A 24,252-nucleotide genomic window follows, 5' to 3' on the forward strand; every position below is an offset into this window, starting at 1 on the left:
CTGGTCCTCCTCTGTCCTCTGGTCCTCCTCTGTCCCTGGTCCTCTTCTGTCCCTGGTCCTCTTCTGTCCCTGGTCCTCTTCTGTCCCTGGTCCCCCTCTGGTCGCCCTCTGGTCCTCCTCTGTCACTGGTCCTCATTTTGGTCCTCCTCTGTCCTCTGGTCTTCCCCTGTCCCTGGTCCTCCTCTGTCCCTGGTTCTCCTCTGGTCCTCCCCTGTCCCTGGTCCTCCTCTGTCCCTGGTTCTCCTCTGTCCCTGGTTCTCCTCTGGTCCTCCCCTGTCCCTGGTCCTCCTCTGTCCCTGGTTCTCCTCTGTCCCTGGTCTTCGCCTGGTCCTCCTCTGTCCCTGGTCCTCCTCTGTCCCTGGTCTTCGCCTGGTCCTCCTCTGTCCCTGGTCCTCCTCTGTCCCTGGTCTTCGCCTGGTCCTCCTCTGTCCCTGGTCCTCCTCTGTCCCTGGTCCTCCTCTGTGGATGCAGAGTTCTCTCTCGGTCATAAACTCCCCTCTCACAGACCTGTGTCTGACTCATCTCGGGGCCCTTGCAGCGCCCCCTGGCGTCACTACAGGCTCCTGCAGTATAAAAGAGTGCGATGACACGCGCGTCATGTCTTTCCTGTGTCCGTGTGAGCAGTGGCCGCGCTCGTGGCGCTGTGACGCCGCAGGGTCAGTTCCTCCTCCGCTGGCCCGGGTCCGTGGCCGCGGCAGAGTTGACAGGAGGTAATCCTCACCACGTGAGGGTGCGGCGCTGCACTGGAGGCGTGTTTGTGCTTTTCTCACATTTTTCCCCCCCTTTTTTCCACAACTGAAAGGCTGTACCTGCTATAAAAAGCCTGCCCGCACCGCACTCTGAAGAGACAAGTGTCCAAGTGTCCGATCATGTCCCCCTGCCGCTCCGCCTGACGCTCCGCCTGCCGCTCCGCCTGCCGCTCCGGGCGCATCCTCGGGATGATGCATGACTCCAGCGGGGTTCAGGTGGCGCGGGCGCTGAAGCACGCGGCTCTGTGCCTGATGCTGCTGCCGCGCTTTCTGCTGGCCGCGGTCATGCTGTGGCTGCTGGACTTCTTGTGCATCCGGAGGAAAATGCTGCTGAAGATGGGACAGGAGCAGGACAGCGCGGAGGACCCCCCGGTGTGCGTGTCGGACACAAACAAGATGTTCACGGTGGAGTCGCTGCGCGCCGTGTGGTACGGACAGAAACTGGACTTTCTGAAATCCGCGCACCTCGGACGGACTGCGCCGAACACGGTGGTCGTGCTGGTGCAGGAGCGGCGGCCGGTGCGGCTCCTGGACTGTATGAAGGGCAAAAGACCGCTCATCCTCAACTTCGGCAGCTGCTCCTGACCGCCGTTCATGATGCGGCTGGCCGCCTTCCAGAGGATCGTGCGCCAGTACGCGGACATTGCGGACTTTCTGGTGGTTTACATCGAGGAGGCGCACCCGTCCGACGGCTGGGTGAGCACGGACGCACCGTACCAGATCCCCAAGCACCGGTGCCTGGAGGACCGGCTGCGGGCGGCGCAGCTGATGCTGTCCGAGGTCCCCGGGAGCAACGTGGTGGTGGACAACATGGACAACTCGTCCAACGCCGCGTACGGAGCTTACTTTGAGAGACTTTACATCGTGAGGGACGAGCAGGTGGTGTACCAGGGCGGCAGGGGCCCCGAGGGGTACCGCATCTCGGAGCTGCGGAGCTGGTTAGAGGAGTACAGGAACTCTCTGCTGCGCCCTGCGGTGCTGCACGTGTAGAACCGGAGCCGGCCGCACTTTCTGTTCAATGTCTATGCAACTCACGCGAACCCCGGGGCCTCGTCTCCATGGTTACTGTCGCTGGGGCCACCATCAGGACAGGTTCACCTATGACGCATCTGACGCGCACCATATGTTCTGCTCTGTAAAGCTGCTGCTACATTGTCCACGGCACATTTATGACCATCACGTTCTTTCTGTGGTCAGTATATCCCGGTGTGTGGCCCAAAGTGAAACATGTGCACACTCTACACTTTAGCCTCCTTATTTTGTGCTTGTCTTAATTGCTCGCTCACATAGCAGTTATTTTTTGTATTGGAAAGATGATCTATGGATATTATATTAAGTAGTGATCACTATATTTTTCTACCGTTGGCTATTGAAAAGCGTGTGTGCGTAACAAAGCTGTGTGGATATGCTGGAAATCACATCCACGTGAGCGGAAATGACTTGAATTGAGCTATTTTGAGTTATTTTGTTTGATATTCAGTTGAGAGAGAAAAAAATGGCTCTTAATATTAAAAAAATGGCACATAATTTGATTTGAAACAGGGAAAACGTCCAGTCAAACCATTAAACTCGATAAAAATTAAGATCTGGGTCTGGCACAAGTCGTTTCACCTCACGTGGAGATGGTTTTTCCTTTTGGCAGCGTGACGATATCTCCGCTCAAGTGTCTTCTTGAAGTTCGGTTTTTAAACGGCAAAACCAATGCCAGAAAACCGCAACGGATGTTCCTCTGACACCGAGAGCCGGTTCACGTATCGGCACGACGCCCCAGCTTTGGCTGAAGAGATAAACCTCCGACTGCGATGCGTTTTGAGTCTGTGTAAAGAAGGAAAAATGACACATGTTTTTTGTAATAAATGTCAGAACACATCACTGGGATTCCTCTATCGTTTCTATTCGGTTGTTTTTCGGATATTATGTCATATTAACGGCAATAAAATGTGTTTCTGAATTCAAAGTGTGTTGTGAAGTGCATCCTGATTTATGTATTTTATGGACGTTTTATGTTTTTACGACCCATTTAATGTCATTTGTGGTTTAATTTTCCTTAAAGCTGGTGCATTTGAGGACGAGATTGCAGGTGGGTTTTTGGCGGTAAAGTAGTTAAAAATAAGAGTCAAGTTTCTTCAGAATAATAGTACTCGAGTAGCTACGCAAAGTGGTCAGAGAAATATAGCGTCCGAGTTCTTGGAGAAAAAGGGAAATCGTTAAAAAGCGGATGTAATTTGAGGCGCGAAATGATGAAAAATTAAAAAAATCTGGTGTTTTCGAAAGGACGGATGCAGGAAATAAGAGTTATGTCTGAAGAAACGCGAATGTACAAATGGTTTTTCAGCGTAAATCCAATCCAAAACAATATTTAATAAAGGTAAATATTGCATTTGAAGGCACAAAAAGGCGACTCAGCGACACACGATTTGCATTGACCCAAAAAAATATCGACAAACCTCAAAAACAAATGCTAAAAAAACAAAACGTTTGGCTGATTCTGTCAATGGGAAACACAAAAAAGAACAGATAAATGAGTTAAACCGCTACACGATGAATTGAAATGTGAAAATGTTTAAATTCATTCACGTGTCATGGATTTGATGCTTTTCTTTGGGCGCAAAAAGAGTTAAAACGATAAAACAAGAACTAAAGCTGAGGAAACCCGCCCGAACACAGAGAGAAAGTGCAAATGCAGCGCAAAAAAGATCCTAAAAACATGAGAATCGACCATTTTTGCCAAATAAATGTTGAATTTGTGATACAGCCTACAGTCGATTCCGAACAGAACGTGAACATTCAAATATGGCAGAAATCGACTGGAAATCAATTAAAGCTAAAGTTCAAAAGTGTTTGTCGAGGTCAAGGGTTCGATTCTTCAGCTTCCGCCAGTTCACGTGCAATTTTAACACATTTTCAACAAAATAAAAGGTAGAAATAAGGTCAGTGAAGATGAATAAAGTGTATTAAAATCAGAAATACTTCATTCCTTTTTTGCCATTTTGATATAAAAATGCTCCTGTTTTTGTTTTAAATGTCTGTCTTTTGTCATGTGTTTAAGAGTGTAAAGCTATAAAGCTACAAAAAATGCAAGGATTAATCAACAAATCGTAACAAAATAATCGCAGTCATATTTTGATGATCGCAGTCGTAATCTGGACTGAACAGACTCGGCCGCGGCGGTGTGGACGAGGCTTAAAACACACGAGGAAAGACAACAGCATTATCGGCTCTAAACGTCACAAAAGTATGAACCATTTAGGATTTCCCCTAATATTACACTTCATTCCTAAACATTATTTTTCTAGAAGCATTTTGTCTCCATATTTCAACCTTTATTTGTTAAAAAGTCTCAATGTCGCACAGTAATAACCATCCTCAGCCTTATGTCATCTAGAAAACAATGACGGATATTCTTACAGTCGAATGGTCACGGTTCTTCACGTCAGTCTTCGCAGCTGTTGCCGGGACCCTGTTGCTGTGAGGCGAGTGTGTGCGTCCGAACCTCATGCCAGCGTGTTGTGAGAGGCTGGATCACCCCCGAGCGCGTCCTGGCGTGAACCCGCCTGAGCCCGTCCAGCCAGCGCGTTCATCACTCGCACCGTTTAGGCGTTAGCTCCTTAATGTTGGACAGAGCGCTAAAGTCGGACACAGCGTTAAAGTCGAACACAGCGTTAAAGTCGGACACAGCGCTAAAGTCGGACACAGCGTTAAAGTCGGACAAAGTCGGACACAGCGTTAAAGTAAAGTCGGACACAGCGTTAAAGTAAAGTCGGACACAGCGTTAAAGTCGGACACAGCGTTAAAGTCGGACACAGCGCTAAAGTCGGACACAGCGTTAAAGTCGGACACAGCGCTAAAGTCGGACACAGCGTTAAAGTCGGACACAGCGTTAAAGTCGGACACAGCGTTAAAGTCGAACACAGCGTTAAAGTCGGACACAGCGCTAAAGTCGGACACAGCGTTAAAGTCGGACACAGCGTTAAAGTCGGACACAGCGCTAAAGTCGGACACAGCGTTAAAGTCGGACAAAGTCGGACACAGCGTTAAAGTAAAGTCGGACACAGCGTTAAAGTAAAGTCGGACACAGCGTTAAAGTCGGACACAGCGTTAAAGTCGGACACAGCGCTAAAGTCGGACACAGCGTTAAAGTCGGACACAGCGCTAAAGTCGGACACAGCGTTAAAGTCGGACACAGCGTTAAAGTCGGACACAGCGTTAAAGTCGGACACAGCGTTAAAGTCGGACACAGCGTTAAAGTCGGACACAGCGCTAAAGTCGGACACAGCGTTAAAGTCGGACACAGCTCTAAAGTCGGACACAGCGTTAAAGTCGGACACAGCGCTAAAGTCCGACACAGCGCTAAAGTCCGACACAGCGCTAAAGTCCGACACAGCGTTAAAGTCGGACACAGCGTTAAAGTCGGACACAGCGTTAAAGTCGGACACAGCGCTAAAGTCGGACACAGCGTTAAAGTCGGACACAGCTCTAAAGTCGGACACAGCGCTAAAGTCCGACACAGCGCTAAAGTCCGACACAGCGCTAAAGTCCGACACAGCGCTAAAGTCCGACACAGCGTTAAAGTCGGACACAGCGGTAAAGTCGGACACAGCGCTAAAGTCGGACACAGCGCTAAAGTCGGACACAGCGTTAAAGTCGGACACAGCGTTAAAGTCGGACACAGCGCTAAAGTCCGACACAGCGCTAAAGTCCGACACAGCGCTAAAGTCGGACACAGCGTTAAAGTCGGACACAGCGTTAAAGTCGGACACAGCGCTAAAGTCGGACACAGCGCTAAAGTCCGACACAGCGCTAAAGTCGGACACAGCGCTAAAGTGGGACACAGCGCTAAAGTCGGACACAGCGTTAAAGTCGGACAGAATGCTGAAGTCGGACACAGCGTTAAAGTCGGACACAGCGCTAAAGTCGGACACAGCGTTAAAGTCGGACACAGCGCTAAAGTCGGACACAGCATTAAAGTCGGACACAGCGTTAAAGTCGGACACAGCGTTAAAGTCGGACACAGCGTAAAAGTCGGACACAGCGTTAAAGTCGGACACAGCGTTAAAGTCGGACACAGCGTTAAAGTCGGACACAGCGCTAAAGTCCGACACAGCGTTAAAGTCGGACACAGCGCTAAAGTCGGACACAGCGTTAAAGTGGGACAGAATGCTGAAGTCGGACACAGCGTTAAAGTCGGACACAGCGTTAAACTAAAGTCGGACACAGCGTTAAAGTCGGACACAGCGTTAAAGTAAAGTCGGACACAGCGTTAAAGTCGGACACAGCGTTAAAGTCGGACACAGCGCTAAAGTCCGACACAGCGTTAAAGTCGGACACAGCGCTAAAGTCGGACACAGCGTTAAAGTCGGACAGAATGCTGAAGTCGGACACAGCGTTAAAGTCGGACACAGCGTTAAAGTCGGACACAGCTTTAAAGTAAAGTCGGACACAGCGTTAAAGTAAAGTCGGACACAGCGTTAAAGTCGGACACAGCGTTAAAGTCGGACACCGGACACAGCGCTAAAGTCGGACAAAGCGTTAAAGTCGGACACAGCGTTAAAGTCGGACACAGCGCTAAAGTCGGACACAGCGCTAAAGTCGGACACAGCGCTAAAGTCGGACACAGCGTTAAAGTCGGACACAGCGTTAAAGTCGGACACAGCGTTAAAGTCGCACACAGCGTTAAAGTCGCACACAGCGTTAAAGTCGCACACAGCGTTAAAGTCGGACACAGCGCTAAAGTTGGACACAGCGTTAAAGTCGGACACAGCGCTAAAGTCGGACACAGCGTTAAAGTCGGACAGAATGCTGAAGTCGGACACAGCGTTAAAGTCGGACACAGCGTTAAAGTCGGACACAGCGTTAAAGTCGGACACAGCGTTAAAGTCGGACACAGCGTTAATGTCGGACACAGCGCTAAAGTCGGACACGGCGCTAAAGTCGGACACGGCGTTAAAGTCCGACACGGCGTTAAAGTCCGACACGGCGTTAAAGTCCGACACGGCGCTAAAGTCCGACACGGCGCTAAAGTCCGACACGGCGCTAAAGTCCGACACGGCGCTAAAGTCCGACACGGCGCTAAAGTCGGACACGGCGTTAAAGTCGGACACGGCGCTAAAGTCGGACACGGCGCTAAAGTCAGACACGGCGTTAAAGTCGGACACGCCGTTAAAGTCGGACACGGCGCTAAAGTCGGACACGGCGCTAAAGTCCGACACGGCGCTAAAGTCCGACACGGCGTTAAAGTCGGACACGGCGCTAAAGTCGGACACGGCGCTAAAGTCGGACACAGCGTTAAAGTCGGACACAGCGTTAAAGTCGGACACAGCGCTAAAGTCCGACACAGCGTTAAAGTCGGACACAGCGCTAAAGTCGGACACAGCGTTAAAGTCGGACAGAATGCTGAAGTCGGACACAGCGTTAAAGTCGGACACAGCGTTAAACTAAAGTCGGACACAGCGTTAAAGTCGGACACAGCGTTAAAGTAAAGTCGGACACAGCGTTAAAGTCGGACACAGCGTTAAAGTCGGACACAGCGCTAAAGTCCGACACAGCGTTAAAGTCGGACACAGCGCTAAAGTCGGACACAGCCTTAAAGTCGGACAGAATGCTGAAGTCGGACACAGCGTTAAAGTCGGACACAGCGTTAAACTAAAGTCGGACACAGCGTTAAAGTCGGACACAGCGTTAAAGTAAAGTCGGACACAGCGTTAAAGTCGGACACAGCGCTAAAGTCGGACACAGCGTTAAAGTAAAGTCGGACACAGCGCTAAAGTCGGACATATCGCTAAAGTCGGACACAGCGTTAAAGTCGGACACAGCGTTAAAGTCGGACACAGCGTTAAAGTCGGACACAGCGCTAAAGTCGGACACAGCGCTAAAGTCGGACACAGCGCTTAAGTCGGACACAGCGCTAAAGTCGGACAGAATGCTGAAGTCGGACACAGCGTTAAAGTCGGACACAGCGATAAAGTCGGACACAGCGTTAAAGTAAAGTCGGACACAGCGTTAAAGTCGGACACAGCGCTAAAGTCGGACACAGCGCTAAAGTCGGACACAGCGTTAAAGTAAAGTCGGACACAGCGTTAAAGTCGGACACAGCGTTAAAGTCGGACACAGCGCTAAAGTCCGACACAGCGTTAAAGTCGGACACAGCGCTAAAGTCGGACACAGCGTTAAAGTCGGACAGAATGCTGAAGTCGGACACAGCGTTAAAGTCGGACACAGCGTTAAAGTCGGACACAGCTTTAAAGTAAAGTCGGACACAGCGTTAAAGTAAAGTCGGACACAGCGTTAAAGTCGGACACAGCGTTAAAGTCGGACACCGGACACAGCGCTAAAGTCGGACAAAGCGTTAAAGTCGGACACAGCGTTAAAGTCGGACACAGCGCTAAAGTCGGACACAGCGCTAAAGTCGGACACAGCGCTAAAGTCGGACACAGCGTTAAAGTCGGACACAGCGTTAAAGTCGGACACAGCGTTAAAGTCGCACACAGCGTTAAAGTCGCACACAGCGTTAAAGTCGCACACAGCGTTAAAGTCGGACACAGCGCTAAAGTTGGACACAGCGTTAAAGTCGGACACAGCGCTAAAGTCGGACACAGCGTTAAAGTCGGACAGAATGCTGAAGTCGGACACAGCGTTAAAGTCGGACACAGCGTTAAAGTCGGACACAGCGTTAAAGTCGGACACAGCGTTAAAGTCGGACACAGCGCTAAAGTCGGACACGGCGCTAAAGTCGGACACGGCGTTAAAGTCCGACACGGCGTTAAAGTCCGACACGGCGTTAAAGTCCGACACGGCGCTAAAGTCCGACACGGCGCTAAAGTCCGACACGGCGCTAAAGTCCGACACGGCGCTAAAGTCCGACACGGCGCTAAAGTCGGACACGGCGTTAAAGTCGGACACGGCGCTAAAGTCGGACACGGCGCTAAAGTCCGACACGGCGTTAAAGTCCGACACGGCGTTAAAGTCCGACACGGCGCTAAAGTCCGACACGGCGCTAAAGTCCGACACGGCGCTAAAGTCCGACACGGCGTTAAAGTCGGACACGGCGCTAAAGTCGGACACAGCGCTAAAGTCGGACACAGCGTTAAAGTCGGACACAGCGTTAAAGTCGGACACAGCGCTAAAGTCCGACACAGCGTTAAAGTCGGACACAGCGCTAAAGTCGGACACAGCGTTAAAGTCGGACAGAATGCTGAAGTCGGACACAGCGTTAAAGTCGGACACAGCGTTAAACTAAAGTCGGACACAGCGTTAAAGTCGGACACAGCGTTAAAGTAAAGTCGGACACAGCGTTAAAGTCGGACACAGCGTTAAAGTCGGACACAGCGCTAAAGTCCGACACAGCGTTAAAGTCGGACACAGCGCTAAAGTCGGACACAGCCTCAAAGTCGGACAGAATGCTGAAGTCGGACACAGCGTTAAAGTCGGACACAGCGTTAAACTAAAGTCGGACACAGCGTTAAAGTCGGACACAGCGTTAAAGTAAAGTCGGACACAGTGTTAAAGTCGGACACAGCGCTAAAGTCGGACACAGCGTTAAAGTAAAGTCGGACACAGCGCTAAAGTCGGACATATCGCTAAAGTCGGACACAGCGTTAAAGTCGGACACAGCGTTAAAGTCGGACACAGCGTTAAAGTCGGACACAGCGCTAAAGTCGGACACAGCGTTAAAGTCGGACACAGCGCTAAAGTCGGACACAGCGCTTAAGTCGGACACAGCGCTAAAGTCGGACAGAATGCTGAAGTCGGACACAGCGTTAAAGTCGGACACAGCGATAAAGTCGGACACAGCGTTAAAGTAAAGTCGGACACAGCGTTAAAGTCGGACACAGCGCTAAAGTCGGACACAGCGCTAAAGTCGGACACAGCGTTAAAGTAAAGTCGGACACAGCGTTAAAGTCGGACACAGCGCTAAAGTCGGACACAGCGTTAAAGTAAAGTCGGACACGGCGCTAAAGTCGGACATATCGCTAAAGTCGGACACAGCGTTAAAGTCGGACACAGCGTTAAAGTCGGACACAGCGTTAAAGTCGGACACAGCGCTAAAGTCGGACACAGCGTTAAAGTCGGACACAGCGCTAAAGTCGGACACAGCGCTTAAGTCGGACACAGCGCTAAAGTCGGACAGAATGCTGAAGTCGGACACAGCGTTAAAGTCGGACACAGCGATAAAGTCGGACACAGCGTTAAAGTCGGACACAGCGCTAAAGTCGGACACAGCGCTAAAGTCGGACACAGCGTTAAAGTCGGACACAGCGTTAAAGTCGGACACGGCGCTAAAGTCGGACACGGCGCTAATGTCCGACACGGTGCTAAAGTCCGACACGGCGTTAAAGACGGACACGGCGCTAAAGTCGGACACGGCGCTAAAGTCCGACACGGCGTTAAAGTCGGACACGGCGTTAAAGTCGGACACGGCGCTAAAGTCCGACACGGCGCTAAAGTCCGACACGGCGCTAAAGTCCGACACGGCGTTAAAGTCCGACACGGCGTTAAAGTCCGACACAGCGCTAAAGTCGGACACAGCGCTAAAGTCGGACACAGCGCTAAAGTCGGACACAGCGCTAAAGTCGGACACAGCGTTAAAGTCGGACACAGCGTTAAAGTCGGACACAGCGCTAAAGTCGGACACAGCGTTAAAGTAAAGTCGGACACAGCGCTAAAGTCGGACATATCGCTAAAGTCGGACACAGCGTTAAAGTCGGACACAGCGTTAAAGTCGGACACAGCGTTAAAGTCGGACACAGCGCTAAAGTCGGACACAGCGTTAAAGTCGGACACAGCGCTAAAGTCGGACACAGCGCTTAAGTCGGACACAGCGCTAAAGTCGGACAGAATGCTGAAGTCGGACACAGCGTTAAAGTCGGACACAGCGTTAAAGTCGGACAGAATGCTGAAGTCGGACACAGCGTTAAAGTCGGACACAGCGCTAAAGTGGGACACAGCGCTAAAGTCGGACACAGCGTTAAAGTCGGACAGAATGCTGAAGTCGGACACAGCGTTAAAGTCGGACACAGCGCTAAAGTCGGACACAGCGTTAAAGTCGGACACAGCGCTAAAGTCGGACACAGCGTTAAAGTCGGACACAGCGTTAAAGTCGGACACAGCGCTAAAGTGGGACACAGCGCTAAAGTCGGACACAGCGTTAAAGTCGGACAGAATGCTGAAGTCGGACACAGCGTTAAAGTCGGACACAGCGCTAAAGTCGGACACAGCGTTAAAGTCGGACACAGCGCTAAAGTCGGACACAGCGTTAAAGTCGGACACAGCGTTAAAGTCGGACACAGCGTTAAAGTCGGACACAGCGTAAAAGTCGGACACAGCGTTAAAGTCGGACACAGCGTTAAAGTCGGACACAGCGTTAAAGTCGGACACAGCGCTAAAGTCCGACACAGCGTTAAAGTCGGACACAGCGCTAAAGTCGGACACAGCGTTAAAGTGGGACAGAATGCTGAAGTCGGACACAGCGTTAAAGTCGGACACAGCGTTAAACTAAAGTCGGACACAGCGTTAAAGTCGGACACAGCGTTAAAGTAAAGTCGGACACAGCGTTAAAGTCGGACACAGCGTTAAAGTCGGACACAGCGCTAAAGTCCGACACAGCGTTAAAGTCGGACACAGCGCTAAAGTCGGACACAGCGTTAAAGTCGGACAGAATGCTGAAGTCGGACACAGCGTTAAAGTCGGACACAGCGTTAAAGTCGGACACAGCTTTAAAGTAAAGTCGGACACAGCGTTAAAGTAAAGTCGGACACAGCGTTAAAGTCGGACACAGCGTTAAAGTCGGACACCGGACACAGCGCTAAAGTCGGACAAAGCGTTAAAGTCGGACACAGCGTTAAAGTCGGACACAGCGCTAAAGTCGGACACAGCGCTAAAGTCGGACACAGCGCTAAAGTCGGACACAGCGTTAAAGTCGGACACAGCGTTAAAGTCGGACACAGCGTTAAAGTCGCACACAGCGTTAAAGTCGCACACAGCGTTAAAGTCGCACACAGCGTTAAAGTCGGACACAGCGCTAAAGTCGGACACAGCGTTAAAGTCGGACACAGCGCTAAAGTCGGACACAGCGTTAAAGTCGGACAGAATGCTGAAGTCGGACACAGCGTTAAAGTCGGACACAGCGTTAAAGTCGGACACAGCGTTAAAGTCGGACACAGCGTTAAAGTCGGACACAGCGTTAATGTCGGACACAGCGCTAAAGTCGGACACGGCGCTAAAGTCGGACACGGCGTTAAAGTCCGACACGGCGTTAAAGTCCGACACGGCGTTAAAGTCCGACACGGCGCTAAAGTCCGACACGGCGCTAAAGTCCGACACGGCGCTAAAGTCCGACACGGCGCTAAAGTCCGACACGGCGCTAAAGTCGGACACGGCGTTAAAGTCGGACACGGCGCTAAAGTCGGACACGGCGCTAAAGTCCGACACGGCGTTAAAGTCGGACACGGCGTTAAAGTCGGACACGGCGCTAAAGTCCGACACGGCGCTAAAGTCCGACACGGCGCTAAAGTCCGACACGGCGTTAAAGTCGGACACGGCGCTAAAGTCGGACACAGCGCTAAAGTCGGACACAGCGTTAAAGTCGGACACAGCGTTAAAGTCGGACACAGCGCTAAAGTCCGACACAGCGTTAAAGTCGGACACAGCGCTAAAGTCGGACACAGCGTTAAAGTCGGACAGAATGCTGAAGTCGGACACAGCGTTAAAGTCGGACACAGCGTTAAACTAAAGTCGGACACAGCGTTAAAGTCGGACACAGCGTTAAAGTAAAGTCGGACACAGCGTTAAAGTCGGACACAGCGTTAAAGTCGGACACAGCGCTAAAGTCCGACACAGCGTTAAAGTCGGACACAGCGCTAAAGTCGGACACAGCCTTAAAGTCGGACAGAATGCTGAAGTCGGACACAGCGTTAAAGTCGGACACAGCGTTAAACTAAAGTCGGACACAGCGTTAAAGTCGGACACAGCGTTAAAGTCGGACACAGCGTTAAAGTCGGACACAGCGCTAAAGTCGGACACAGCGTTAAAGTCGGACACAGCGCTAAAGTCGGACACAGCGCTTAAGTCGGACACAGCGCTAAAGTCGGACAGAATGCTGAAGTCGGACACAGCGTTAAAGTCGGACACAGCGATAAAGTCGGACACAGCGTTAAAGTAAAGTCGGACACAGCGTTAAAGTCGGACACAGCGCTAAAGTCGGACACAGCGCTAAAGTCGGACACAGCGTTAAAGTAAAGTCGGACACAGCGTTAAAGTCGGACACAGCGCTAAAGTCGGACACAGCGTTAAAGTAAAGTCGGACACAGCGCTAAAGTCGGACATATCGCTAAAGTCGGACACAGCGTTAAAGTCGGACACAGCGTTAAAGTCGGACACAGCGTTAAAGTCGGACACAGCGCTAAAGTCGGACACAGCGTTAAAGTCGGACACAGCGCTAAAGTCGGACACAGCGCTTAAGTCGGACACAGCGCTAAAGTCGGACAGAATGCTGAAGTCGGACACAGCGTTAAAGTCGGACACAGCGATAAAGTCGGACACAGCGTTAAAGTAAAGTCGGACACAGCGTTAAAGTCGGACACAGCGCTAAAGTCGGACACAGCGCTAAAGTCGGACACAGCGTTAAAGTCGGACACAGCGTTAAAGTCGGACACGGCGCTAAAGTCGGACACGGCGCTAAAGTCCGACACGGCGCTAAAGTCCGACACGGCGTTAAAGACGGACACGGCGCTAAAGTCGGACACGGCGCTAAAGTCCGACACGGCGTTAAAGTCGGACACGGCGTTAAAGTCGGACACGGCGCTAAAGTCCGACACGGCGCTAAAGTCCGACACGGCGCTAAAGTCCGACACGGCGTTAAAGTCCGACACAGCGCTAAAGTCGGACACAGCGCTAAAGTCGGACACAGCGCTAAAGTCGGACACAGCGCTAAAGTCGGACACAGCGTTAAAGTCGGACACAGCGTTAAAGTCGGACACAGCGCTAAAGTCGGACACAGCGTTAAAGTAAAGTCGGACACAGCGCTAAAGTCGGACATATCGCTAAAGTCGGACACAGCGTTAAAGTCGGACACAGCGTTAAAGTCGGACACAGCGTTAAAGTCGGACACAGCGTTAAAGTCGGACACAGCGCTAAAGTCGGACACAGCGCTTAAGTCGGACACAGCGCTAAAGTCGGACAGAATGCTGAAGTCGGACACAGCGTTAAAGTCGGACACAGCGATAAAGTCGGACACAGCGTTAAAGTAAAGTCGGACACAGCGTTAAAGTCGGACACAGCGCTAAAGTCGGACACAGCGCTAAAGTCGGACACAGCGTTAAAGTCGGACACAGCGTTAAAGTCGGACACGGCGCTAAAGTCGGACACGGCGCTAAAGTCCGACACGGCGCTAAAGTCCGACACGGCGTTAAAGACGGACACGGCGCTAAAGTCGGACACGGCGCTAAAGTCCGACACGGCGTTAAAGTCGGACACGGCGTTAAAGTCGGACACAGCGCTAAAGTCCGACACGGCGCTAAAGTCCGACACGGCGCTAAAGTCCGACACGGCGCTAAAGTCCGACACAGCGCTAAAGTCGGACACAGCGCTAAAGTCGGACACAGCGCTAAAGTCGGACACAGCGCTAAAGTCGGACACAGCGTTAAAGTCGGACACAGCGCTAAAGTCGGACACAGCGCTAAAGTCGGACACAGCGTTAAAGTCGGACACAGCGTTAAAGTCGGACACAGCGCTAAAGTCCGACACAGCGCTAAAGTCCGACACAGCGCTAAAGTCGGACACAGCGCTAAAGTCGGACACAGCGCTAAAGTCGGACACAGCGTTAAAGTCGGACACAGCGTTAAAGTCGGACACAGCGCTAAAGTCCGACACAGCGCTAAAGTCCGACACGGCGCTAAAGTCCGACACAGCGCTAAAGTCCAACACAGCGCTAAAGTCGGACACAGCGCTAAAGTCGGACACATCGTTAAAGTCGGACACAGCGTTAAAGTCGGACACAGCGTAAAAGTCGGACACAGCGTTAAAGTCGGACACAGCGTTAAAGTCGGACACAGCGTTAAAGTCGGACAAATCAAATCAAATCAAATCAATTTATTTTTGTAAGGCCCAAAATCACAACAACAGTTGCCTCTGAGGGCCACAGGGAGAAATGAATCAACAATGTCTGTGGTGGCGATGAAGTCAGACAATGTCTGTGGTGGCGAGGGACGATGTCCCAGGGTCCTCTGTCCTTAGACTCTCCTTCTCGGCCAGGAAAAACTACAAAAAAAACCTCTTTGGGAAAAAAGCGTAGAAACCTGGAGGAGTTCCAGTGAAGGAGAGATCCGACTCTCACAGACGGACACGAGGAGACTGGAGCTGGACCCACTCTTCAGGCAGAAGAGGGACCGTCGGAGGCGAGCTGGACCCACTCTTCAGGCAGATGAGGGACCGTCTGAGTCGAGCTGGACCCACTCTTCAGCCAGATGAGGGACCGACTGAGGCGAACTGGAGCCACTCTTCAGGCAGATGAGGGACCGTCCACACAGGGCAGGGACCACTTCACCAGGGGAGGGGCATCTGGGTCCACAGGTCCTCAGGAGTGAGAGAAAGAAAAGAAGGCGGTGAACAGTTTGCAAGTGGAATCAAAACATAAATATTGTTTGATAGCATAAGTAGTCAGAAGAAGAAGAGGATAGTGCTCAAGCTGTCATACTTCCCCCAGCATAGTTACTCCTAGGGCAGCGTAGCTAAAGCTGTGGGTTTATGTTTCTGTTCCTAACTACTCTGACCATAAGCGATTTCGAAGAGGAACGTTTTAAGCCTGGACTTAAATGAAGAGACTGTGTCAGCATATTTAACATGGGTCGGGAGCTGATTCCATAACACAGGAGCTTGGTAGCTAAACGCTCTACCTCCTACAGTACTTTTAGAGACTCTTGGCACCACCAGAAGGCCAGCATTCTGAGAGCGAAGAGCTCTGTTTGGATGATATGGTTCTATAGCATCTTTGAGGTAGGATGGGGCCATGTCATTTATGGCTTTGTAGGTCAAGAGTAGAATTTTGAATTTGATTCTAGACTCGACGGGGAGCCAGTGAAGAGACTTCAGCACCGGCGTAATGTGCTCTCTTCTTTTTGTTCCTGTTAGTAATCTTGCTGCTGCATTTTGAACCAGTTGAAAGTTTTTTATGGAGCTTTTAGGACACGCTGCAAGCAGGGAGTTACAGTAGTCTAATCTAGTCGTTACAAATGCATGGATAAGTTTTTCGGCATCACTTTTAGGCAGGATTCTTCTGATTTTGGCGATGTTGCGCAAATGGAAATAGGCTGTTTTACAAGCTTGATTTATATGAGCTTTAAATGAGAGCTCCTGGTCAAATAAGACTCCAAGGTTTCTTACAGTAGAACTGGAGGCTACACTGACATTGTCCAGTGTGACTATCTGCTCAGATAGAGCGTCTCGTAGATGCTTAGGGCCAAGAACAATGACCTCGGTTTTTTCAGGGTTAAGAAGCAGGTAGTTTAGTGTCATCCAGGTTTTTATCTCCTTCACACAAGTACTAAGTCTGTCTACTTGATCGCTCTGATCAGGTTTCATTGATAAATACAGCACAATACAGGACACAGCGCTAAAGTCGGACACAGCGCTTAAGTCGGACACAGCGTTAAAGTCGGACACAGCTCTAAAGTCGGACACAGCGCTAAAGTCGGACACAGCGTTAAAGTCGGACACAGCGTTAAAGTCGGACACAGCGTAAAAGTCGGACACAGCGTTAAAGTCGGACACATCGTTAAAGTCGGACACAGCGTTAAAGTCGGACACAGCGTAAAAGTCGGACACAGCGTTAAAGTCGGACACAGCGTTAAAGTCGGACACAGCGTTAAAGTCGGACACAGCGCTAAAGTCGGACACAGCGCTTAAGTCGGACACAGCGTTAAAGTCGGACACAGCTCTAAAGTCGGACACAGCGTTAAAGTCGGACACAGCGTTAAAGTCCGACACAGCGTTAAAGTCGGACACAGCGCTAAAGTCGGACACAGCGCTAAAGTCGGACACAGCGTTAAAGTCGGACAGAATGCTGAAGTCGGACACAGCGTAAAAGTCGGACACAGCGTTAAAGTCGGACACAGCGCTAAAGTCGGACACAGCGCTAAAGTCGGACACAGCGTTAAAGTCGGACAGAATGCTGAAGTCGGACACAGCGTTAAAGTCGGACACAGCGTTAAAGTCGGACAGAATGCTGAAGTCGGACACAGCGCTAAAGTCGGACACAGCGTTAAAGTCGGACAGAATGCTGAAGTCGGACACAGCGTTAAAGTCGGACACAGCGTTAAAGTCGGACAGAATGCTGAAGTCGGACACAGCGTTAAAGTCGGACACAGCGTTAAACTAAAGTCGGACACAGCGTTAAAGTCGGACACAGCGTTAAAGTAAAGTCGGACACAGCGTTAAAGTCGGACACAGCGCTAAAGTCGGACACAGCGTTAAAGTAAAGTCAGACACAGCGCTAAAGTCGGGCATATCGCTAAAGTCGGACACAGCGTTAAAGTCGGACACAGCGTTAAAGTCGGACACAGCGTTAAAGTCGGACACAGCGTTAAAGTCGGACACAGCGTTAAAGTCGGACACAGCGTTAAAGTCGGACACAGCGCTAAAGTCGGACAGAATGCTGAAGTCGGACACAGCGTTAAAGTCGGACACAGCGTTAAAGTCGGACACAGCGTTAAAGTCGGACACAGCGCTAAAGTCGGACACAGCGCTAAAGTCGGACACAGCGTTAAAGTCGGACAGAATGCTGAAGTCGGACACAGCGTAAAAGTCGGACACAGCGTTAAAGTCGAACACAGCGCTAAAGTCGGACACAGCGCTAAAGTCGGACACAGCGTTAAAGTCGGACAGAATGCTGAAGTCGGACACAGCGTTAAAGTCGGACACAGCGTTAAAGTCGGACAGAATGCTGAAGTCGGACACAGCGCTAAAGTCGGACACAGCGTTAAAGTCGGACAGAATGCTGAAGTCGGACACAGCGTTAAAGTCGGACACAGCGTTAAAGTCGGACAGAATGCTGAAGTCGGACACAGCGTTAAAGTCGGACACAGCGTTAAACTAAAGTCGGACACAGCGTTAAAGTCGGACACAGCGTTAAAGTAAAGTCGGACACAGCGTTAAAGTCGGACACAGCGCTAAAGTCGGACACAGCGTTAAAGTAAAGTCAGACACAGCGCTAAAGTCGGGCATATCGCTAAAGTCGGACACAGCGTTAAAGTCGGACACAGCGTTAAAGTCGGACACAGCGTTAAAGTCGGACACAGCGTTAAAGTCGGACACAGCGTTAAAGTCGGACACAGCGTTAAAGTCGGACACAGCGCTAAAGTCGGACAGAATGCTTAAGTCGGACACAGCTCTAAAGTCGGACACAGCGTTAAAGTCGGACACAGCGTTAAAGTCGGACACAGCGCTAAAGTCGGACACAGCGCTAAAGTCGGACACAGCGTTAAAGTCGGACACAGCGTTAAAGTCGGACATATCGCTAAAGTCGGACACAGCGTTAAAGTCGGACACAGCGTTAAAGTCGGACACAGCGTTAAAGTCGGACACAGCGCTAAAGTCGGACACAGCGCTTAAGTCGGACACAGCGCTTAAGTCGGACACAGCTCTAAAGTCGGACACAGCGTTAAAGTCGGACACAGCGTTAAAGTCGGACACAGCGCTAAAGTCGGACACAGCGCTAAAGTCGGACACAGCGTTAAAGTCGGACACAGCGTTAAAGTCGGACACAGCGTAAAAGTCGAACACAGCGTTAAAGTCGGACACAGCGTTAAAGTCGGACACAGCTCTAAAGTCGGACACAGCGTTAAAGTCGGCCACAGCGCTAAAGTCGGACACAGCGCTAAAGTCGGACACAGCGTTAAAGTCGGACACAGCGTAAAAGTCCAACACAGCGTTAAAGTCGGACACATCGTTAAAGTCGGACACAGCGCTAAAGTCGGACACAGCGTTAAAGTCGGACACAGCGTTAAAGTCGGACACAGCGTTAATGTCGGACACGGCGCTAAAGTCGGACACGGCGCTAAAGTCGGACACGGCGTTAAAGTCCGACACGGCGTTAAAGTCCGACACGGCGCTAAAGTCCGACACGGCGCTAAAGTCCGACACGGCGCTAAAGTCCGACACGGCGCTAAAGTCCGACACGGCGCTAAAGTCGGACACGGCGTTAAAGTCGGACACGGCGCTAAAGTCGGACACGGCGCTAAAGTCCGACACGGCGTTAAAGTCGGACACGGCGTTAAAGTCGGACACGGCGCTAAAGTCCGACACGGCGCTAAAGTCCGACACGGCGCTAAAGTCCGACACGGCGCTAAAGTCCGACACGGCGTTAAAGTCGGACATGGCGCTAAAGTCGGACACAGCGCTAAAGTCGGACACAGCGTTAAAGTCGGACACAGCGTTAAAGTCGGACACAGCGCTAAAGTCCGACACAGCGTTAAAGTCGGACACAGCGCTAAAGTCGGACACAGCGTTAAAGTCGGACAGAATGCTGAAGTCGGACACAGCGTTAAAGTCGGACACAGCGTTAAACTAAAGTCGGACACAGCGTTAAAGTCGGACACAGCGTTAAAGTAAAGTCGGACACAGCGTTAAAGTCGGACACAGCGCTAAAGTCGGACACAGCGTTAAAGTAAAGTCGGACACAGCGCTAAAGTCGGACATATCGCTAAAGTCGGACACAGCGTTAAAGTCGGACACAGCGTTAAAGTCGGACACAGCGTTAAAGTCGGACACAGCGCTAAAGTCGGACACAGCGCTAAAGTCGGACACGGCGCTAAAGTCGGACACAGCGTTAAAGTCGGACACAGCGTTAAAGTCGGACACGGCGCTAAAGTCGGACACGGCGCTAAAGTCCGACACGGCGCTAAAGTCCGACACGGCGTTAAAGACGGACACGGCGCTAAAGTCGGACACGGCGCTAAAGTCCGACACGGCGTTAAAGTCGGACACGGCGTTAAAGTCGGACACAGCGCTAAAGTCCGACACGGCGCTAAAGTCCGACACGGCGCTAAAGTCCGACACGGCGTTAAAGTCCGACACAGCGCTAAAGTCGGACACAGCGCTAAAGTCGGACACAGCGCTAAAGTCGGACACAGCGCTAAAGTCGGACACAGCGTTAAAGTCGGACACAGCGCTAAAGTCGGACACAGCGCTAAAGTCGGACACAGCGTTAAAGTCGGACACAGCGTTAAAGTCGGACACAGCGCTAAAGTCCGACACAGCGCTAAAGTCCGACACAGCGCTAAAGTCGGACACAGCGCTAAAGTCGGACACAGCGCTAAAGTCGGACACAGCGTTAAAGTCGGACACAGCGCTAAAGTCCGACACGGCGCTAAAGTCCGACACGGCGCTAAAGTCCGACACAGCGCTAAAGTCCGACACAGCGCTAAAGTCGGACACAGCGCTAAAGTCGGACACATCGTTAAAGTCGGACACAGCGTTAAAGTCGGACACAGCGTAAAAGTCGGAAACAGCGTTAAAGTCGGACACAGCGTTAAAGTCGGACACAGCGTTAAAGTCGGACACAGCGTTAAAGTCGGACAAATCAAATCAAATCAAATCAATTTATTTTTGTAAGGCCCAAAATCACAACAACAGTTGCCTCTGAGGGCCACAGGGAGAAATGAATCAACAATGTCTGTGGTGGCGATGAAGTCAGACAATGTCTGTGGTGGCGAGGGACGATGTCCCAGGGTCCTCTGTCCTTAGACTCTCCTTCTCGGCCAGGAAAAACTACAAAAAAACCTCTTTGGGAAAAAAGCGTAGAAACCTGGAGGAGTTCCAGTGAAGGAGAGATCCGACTCTCACAGACGGACACGAGGAGACTGGAGCTGGACCCACTCTTCAGGCAGAAGAGGGACCGTCGGAGGCGAGCTGGACCCACTCTTCAGGCAGATGAGGGACCGTCTGAGTCGAGCTGGACCCACTCTTCAGCCAGATGAGGGACCGACTGAGGCGAACTGGAGCCACTCTTCAGGCAGATGAGGGACCGTCCACACAGGGCAGGGACCACTTCACCAGGGGAGGGGCATCTGGGTCCACAGGTCCTCAGGAGTGAGAGAAAGAAAAGAAGGCGGTGAACAGTTTGCAAGTGGAATCAAAAAAATAAATATTGTTTGATAGCATAAGTAGTCAGAAGAAGAAGAGGATAGTGCTCAAGCTGTCATACTTCCCCCAGCATAGTTACTCCTAGGGCAGCGTAGCTAAAGCTGTGGGTTTATGTTTCTGTTCCTAACTACTCTGACCATAAGCGATTTCGAAGAGGAACGTTTTAAGCCTGGACTTAAATGAAGAGACTGTGTCAGCATATTTAACATGGGTCGGGAGCTGATTCCATAACACAGGAGCTTGGTAGCTAAACGCTCTACCTCCTACAGTACTTTTAGAGACTCTTGGCACCACCAGAAGGCCAGCATTCTGAGAGCGAAGAGCTCTGTTTGGATGATATGGTTCTATAGCATCTTTGAGGTAGGATGGGGCCATGTCATTTATGGCTTTGTAGGTCAAGAGTAGAATTTTGAATTTGATTCTAGACTCGACGGGGAGCCAGTGAAGAGACTTCAGCACTGGCGTAATGTGCTCTCTTCTTTTTGTTCCTGTTAGTAATCTTGCTGCTGCATTTTGAACCAGTTGAAAGTTTTTTATGGAGCTTTTAGGACACGCTGCAAGCAGGGAGTTACAGTAGTCTAATCTAGTCGTTACAAATGCATGGATAAGTTTTTCGGCATCACTTTTAGGCAGGATTCTTCTGATTTTGGCGATGTTGCGCAAATGGAAATAGGCTGTTTTACAAGCTTGATTTATATGAGCTTTAAATGAGAGCTCCTGGTCAAATAAGACTCCAAGGTTTCTTACAGTAGAACTGGAGGCTACACTGACATTGTCCAGTGTGACTATCTGCTCAGATAGAGCGTCTCGTAGATGCTTAGGGCCAAGAACAATGACCTCGGTTTTTTCAGGGTTAAGAAGCAGGTAGTTTAGTGTCATCCAGGTTTTTATCTCCTTCACACAAGTACTAAGTCTGTCTACTTGATCGCTCTGATCAGGTTTCATTGATAAATACAGCACAATACAGGACACAGCTCTAAAGTCGGACACAGCGCTAAAGTCGGACACAGCGTTAAAGTCGGACACAGCGTTAAAGTCGGACACAGCGTAAAAGTCGGACACAGCGTTAAAGTCGGACACATCGTTGAAGTCGGACACAGCGTTAAAGTCGGACACAGCGTTAAAGTCGGACACAGCGTTAAAGTCGGACACAGCGTTAAAGTCGGACACAGCGTTAAAGTCGGACACAGCGCTAAAGTCGGACACAGCGCTTAAGTCGGACACAGCGTTAAAGTCGGACAGAGCTCTAAAGTCGGACACAGCGTTAAAGTCGGACACAGCGTTAAAGTCCGACACAGCGTTAAAGTCGGACACAGCGCTAAAGTCGGACACAGCGCTAAAGTCGGACACAGCGTTAAAGTCGGACAGAATGCTGAAGTCGGACACAGCGTTAAAGTCGGACACAGCGTTAAAGTCGGACAGAATGCTGAAGTCGGACACAGCGCTTAAGTCGGACACAGCTCTAAAGTCGGACACAGCGCTAAAGTCGGACACAGCGTTAAAGTCGGACACAGCGTTAAAGTCGGACACAGCGTTAAAGTAAAGTCGGACACAGCGTTAAAGTCGGACACAGCGTTAAAGTCGGACACAGCGCTAAAGTCGGACACAGCGTTAAAGTAAAGTCGGACACAGCGCTAAAGTCGGACATATCGCTAAAGTCGGACACAGCGTTAAAGTCGGACACAGCGTTAAAGTCGGACACAGCGTTAAAGTCGGACACAGCGCTAAAGTCGGACACAGCGTTAAAGTCGGACACAGCGCTAAAGTCGGACACAGCGCTAAAGTCGGACACAGCGTTAAAGTCGGACACAGCGCTAAAGTCGGACACAGCGTTAAAGTCGGACAGAATGCTGAAGTCGGACACAGCGTTAAAGTCGGACACAGCGTTAAACTAAAGTCGGACACAGCGTTAAAGTCGGACACAGCGTTAAAGTAAAGTCGGACACAGCGTTAAAGTCGGACACAGCGCTAAAGTCCGACACAGCGTTAAAGTCGGACACAGCGCTAAAGTCGGACACAGCGTTAAAGTCGGACAGAATGCTGAAGTCGGACACAGCGTTAAAGTCGGACACAGCGTTAAACTAAAGTCGGACACAGCGTTAAAGTCGGACACAGCGTTAAAGTAAAGTCGGACACAGCGCTAAAGTCGGACATATCGCTAAAGTCGGACACAGCGTTAAAGTCGGACACAGCGTTAAAGTCGGACACAGCGTTAAAGTCGGACACAGCGCTAAAGTCGGACACAGCGCTAAAGTCGGACACGGCGCTAAAGTCGGACACAGCGTTAAAGTCGGACACAGCGTTAAAGTCGGACACGGCGCTAAAGTCGGACACGGCGCTAAAGTCCGACACGGCGCTAAAGTCCGACACGGCGTTAAAGACGGACACGGCGCTAAAGTCGGACACGGCGCTAAAGTCCGACACGGCGTTAAAGTCGGACACGGCGTTAAAGTCGGACACAGCGCTAAAGTCCGACACGGCGCTAAAGTCCGACACGGCGCTAAAGTCCGACACGGCGTTAAAGTCCGACACAGCGCTAAAGTCGGACACAGCGCTAAAGTCGGACACAGCGCTAAAGTCGGACACAGCGCTAAAGTCGGACACAGCGTTAAAGTCGGACACAGCGCTAAAGTCGGACACAGCGCTAAAGTCGGACACAGCGTTAAAGTCGGACACAGCGTTAAAGTCGGACACAGCGCTAAAGTCCGACACAGCGCTAAAGTCCGACACAGCGCTAAAGTCGGACACAGCGCTAAAGTCGGACACAGCGCTAAAGTCGGACACAGCGTTAAAGTCGGACACAGCGCTAAAGTCCGACACAGCGCTAAAGTCCGACACGGCGCTAAAGTCCGACACAGCGCTAAAGTCCGACACAGCGCTAAAGTCGGACACAGCGCTAAAGTCGGACACATCGTTAAAGTCGGACACAGCGTTAAAGTCGGACACAGCGTAAAAGTCGGAAACAGCGTTAAAGTCGGACACAGCGTTAAAGTCGGACACAGCGTTAAAGTCGGACACAGCGTTAAAGTCGGACAAATCAAATCAAATCAAATCAATTTATTTTTGTAAGGCCCAAAATCACAACAACAGTTGCCTCTGAGGGCCACAGGGAGAAATGAATCAACAATGTCTGTGGTGGCGATGAAGTCAGACAATGTCTGTGGTGGCGAGGGACGATGTCCCAGGGTCCTCTGTCCTTAGACTCTCCTTCTCGGCCAGGAAAAACTACAAAAAAACCTCTTTGGGAAAAAAGCGTAGAAACCTGGAGGAGTTCCAGTGAAGGAGAGATCCGACTCTCACAGACGGACACGAGGAGACTGGAGCTGGACCCACTCTTCAGGCAGAAGAGGGACCGTCGGAGGCGAGCTGG

At 50.9% G+C, this 24,252-nt stretch overlaps 1 protein-coding gene across 1 annotated transcript; it reads left to right on the forward strand.

Moving 5' to 3' along the window:
- Positions 1-890: 890 nt before the first annotated feature.
- LOC140354683 (thyroxine 5-deiodinase-like) lies at positions 891-2,525 on the forward strand. The gene has a single exon (XM_072439868.1). The coding sequence runs from the start codon at positions 939-941 to the stop codon at positions 1,737-1,739; it is 801 nt and encodes a 266-aa protein (XP_072295969.1). The 5' UTR covers positions 891-938; the 3' UTR covers positions 1,740-2,525.
- Positions 2,526-24,252: the final 21,727 nt, after the last annotated feature.

Source organism: Eucyclogobius newberryi, unplaced genomic scaffold (genome assembly GCF_026437365.1).
Source record: "Eucyclogobius newberryi isolate DKJ021-1_F unplaced genomic scaffold, fEucNew1.0.hap1 SCAF_1, whole genome shotgun sequence".
NCBI classification, from domain to species: domain Eukaryota; kingdom Metazoa; phylum Chordata; class Actinopteri; order Gobiiformes; family Gobiidae; genus Eucyclogobius; species Eucyclogobius newberryi.